This window comes from Dendropsophus ebraccatus, chromosome 5 (assembly GCF_027789765.1).
Source record: "Dendropsophus ebraccatus isolate aDenEbr1 chromosome 5, aDenEbr1.pat, whole genome shotgun sequence".
Taxonomy (NCBI): Eukaryota; Metazoa; Chordata; class Amphibia; order Anura; family Hylidae; genus Dendropsophus; species Dendropsophus ebraccatus.
Genome location: NC_091458.1, coordinates 29364739 through 29368387, shown reverse-complemented (window position 1 = coordinate 29368387; position 3649 = coordinate 29364739). Strand labels below are relative to the sequence as shown.

General features: G+C 45.6%; 1 protein-coding gene across 1 annotated transcript; it reads left to right on the top strand.

The window, feature by feature from the left end:
• Positions 1 to 447: 447 nt before the first annotated feature.
• LOC138794135 (probable cyclin-dependent serine/threonine-protein kinase DDB_G0292550) lies at positions 448 to 2514 on the top strand. Its single transcript, XM_069972905.1, has one exon. The coding sequence runs from the start codon at positions 448 to 450 to the stop codon at positions 2512 to 2514; it is 2067 nt and encodes a 688-aa protein (XP_069829006.1).
• The last annotated feature ends 1135 nt before the right edge of the window (positions 2515 to 3649 follow it).

The window sequence follows — 3649 nt, the reverse complement described above, 5'->3', positions numbered from 1 at the left end:
ACTGGAGCTAACTGGCAGTAGATTTGGAAATCTTTAATCTAAGGCCGCATGAACAAACTCGGTAGATTGCGGATGCTACAGAGCATGAAACTGTGGGCCGTGCGCATGTGTCTTTACAGTAGCAGGAAGATTTGAATAGGTATGGATCTCCCGGCATCATAATGATACATGACGCCTTAAGTTCCGGACCGAGGCTTCATGCTCTGCAACATCCACAATCTACAGAGCATGTCCTTGCAGCCTAAGGCAGAGCTCCGTTTGGGAATCACATAGTACCAACCAAATACCACCACACACAGCAAATAATGTGCCATAATAACAGCGCCAAACAAATACCACAGCAAGCACAAAATACCATCTCCAGCAGCATCACACCAGCAAAATGATGCAGCACATAATACAATGTCCAGCAGTGCCAACCAATACAATGATGCAGCACATAATACCATGTCCAGCAGCGCCAACCAATACAACAATGCAGCACATAATACCATCTCCAGCAGTGCCAACCAATACAACAATGCAGCACATAATACCATGTCCAGCAGTGCCAACCAATACAATGATGCAGCACATAATACCATCTCCAGCAGCGCCAACCAATACAACAATGCAGCACATAATACCATCTCCAGCAGCGCCAACCAATACAATGATGCAGCACATAATACCATCTCCAGCAGCGCCAACCAATACAATGATGCAGCACATAATACCATCTCCAGCAGCGCCAACCAATACAATGATGCAGCACATAATACCATCTCCAGCAGCGCCAACCAATACAATGATGCAGCACATAATACCATCTCCAGCAGTGCCAACCAATACAATGATGCAGCACATAATACCATCTCCAGCAGTGCCAACCAATACAACAATGCAGCACATAATACCATCTCCAGCAGCGCCAACCAATACAATGATGTAGCACATAATACCATCTCCAGCAGCGCCAACCAATACAATGATGCAGCACATAATACCATCTCCAGCAGCGCCAACCAATACAATGATGCAGCACATAATACCATCTCCAGCAGCGCCAACCAATACAATGATGCAGCACATAATACCATCTCCAGCAGTGCCAACCAATACAATGATGCAGCACATAATACCATCTCCAGCAGCGCCAACCAATACAATGATGCTGCACATAATACCATCTCCAGCAGCGCCAACCAATACAATGATGCAGCACATAATACCATCTCCAGCAGCGCCAACCAATACAATGATGCAGCACATAATACCATCTCCAGCAGCGCCAACCAATACAATGATGCAGCACATAATACCATCTCCAGCAGCGCCAACCAATACAATGATGCAGCACATAAAATTTTCTCCAGCAGCACCAACCAATACAATGATGCAGCACATAATACCATCTCCAGCAGTGCCAACCAATACAACAATGCAGCACATAATACCATCTCCAGCAGCACCAACCAATACAATAATGCAGCACATAATACCATCTCCAGCAGTGCCAACCAATACAACAATGCAGCACATAATACCATCTCCAGCAGCACCAACCAATACAATGATGCAGCATATAATACCATCTCCAGCAGTGCCAACCAATACAATGATGCAGCACATAATACCATCTCCAGCAGCGCCAACCAATACAATGATGCAGCACATAATACCTTCTCCAGCAGCGCCAACCAATATAATGATGCAGCATATAGTATCATCTCCAGCAGCGCCAACCAATACAATGATGCAGCACATAATACCATCTCCAGCAGCACCAACCAATACAATGATGCAGCACATAATACCATCTCCAGCAGTGCCAACCAATACAATGATGCAGCACATAATACCATCTCCAGCAGTGCCAACCAATACAATGATGCAGCACATAATACCATCTCCAGCAGCACCAACCAATACAACAATGCAGCACATAATACCATCTCCAGCAGCGCCAACCAATACAACAATGCAGCACATAATACCATCTCCAGCAGCACCAACCAATACAATGATGCAGCACATAATACCATCTCCAGCAGCACCAACCAATACAATGATGCAGCACATAATACCATCTCCAGCAGCGCCAACCAATACAATAATGCAGCACATAATACCATCTCCAGCAGTGCCAACCAATACAACAATGCAGCACATAATACCATCTCCAGCAGCGCCAACCAATACAACAATGCAGCACATAATACCATCTCCAGCAGCACCAACCAATACAATGATGCAGCACATAATACCATCTCCAGCAGCGCCAACCAATACAACAATGCAGCACATAATACCATCTCCAGCAGCACCAACCAATACAATGATGCAGCACATAATACCATCTCCAGCAGCACCAACCAATACAATGATGCAGCAGCACACAGTACCATCTCCAGCAGCATGAATCAAAATGCAGCACATAGAACCATCTCCGGCAGCACCAACCAATACAGCGATGCATTGCTTGCTAGATGGTACTGTGTGACACCACTACTGCAGTGGTTGGTCAGAGTATAGCTCAGCCAGATGGTAAATTGTTGTGACACCAGTGCCAGGTGGACACTAAGGTATAGAGGCACACCTGCTTTTAGTTTAGAGTGGCGAACTATACCCTTTCCCCTGTGGTTGGTGACCTGCCGGGCTGTGAGCGGATCCCTCGGGTACTTATCACGGTGGTCTGGAGTGGAGATGTGACGCACCCGGACTATCGGTACCACCACCCATAGAAAGGGGAGCTGACCCAAGGATGTGGAGTTAACTGTGTAGGTGCCAGTTATCATAAATAAATCTTCTTTACTGTAGAAATACTTTATGCAGATTCTGTTTGGTCAAGTCTACAGTCTGCTATCAGCTAGATAGCTTGTCTTGCGTCCTCTCTCTACAAAGACCTGGGTAAGACTGACTAAGTGTGGGTGTATACTTCCTCTCCCTATGTGGCAACTTCCTACCGGAGGTGTAATGTCCCCTCTGAGTGGTGGAGAAGAAAGCATAGAAAGAAAAGAGCATGGAGAGAGGCAGAGAAGAAGAGAGGGTTCCCATTGGTGCACAGATTACAACAAACAATAACCCTTTAGTTACCTGCAGCTGGGCAAAATACAAGTAAAGTTACATACAATAGTGTCATTACCACAGTTACTTGAAGTACAGACTTTTGCGAGGGGTGTAAAACACTAGTAACACCCGTAGTGGGACACCACATTTGGGACTGTAATAGGTCCTATTTTCATCATTTGGTCTTGTGAGTGAGTGACTTGTGAATGGTTTTATGAGTGGCGTGAGGGTATTTTCTCTTGAAGCTATAGGGTGGGAATAAAAGCAGTGTAAGCAATAATTACTTGCATAGTCTTCATTCCCAAATCATGGAGAAATGTATTGCCATTATAGTTACTGGTGACGGGGCACCATCCACAGCTTAGTGAGGATTCAGAGAGGGGTAGTAGTACCCATGAATAACAAGATACAAATCTACGTCCCCAGGGGTGTAGCTATAGGGGGTGTACCAAGGCACAGGAGTCTGAGGGGGTCCATAAAGTCTATTTTTCCCCATATGAGTAGGCCGTTACTAACTATGAAAGATTGAAACTAACTATGAAAGATTGCGGTGGAGAGTCCGTGTGATAGACCTGGCACTGGAGCCCACGTTCTCTGAGTC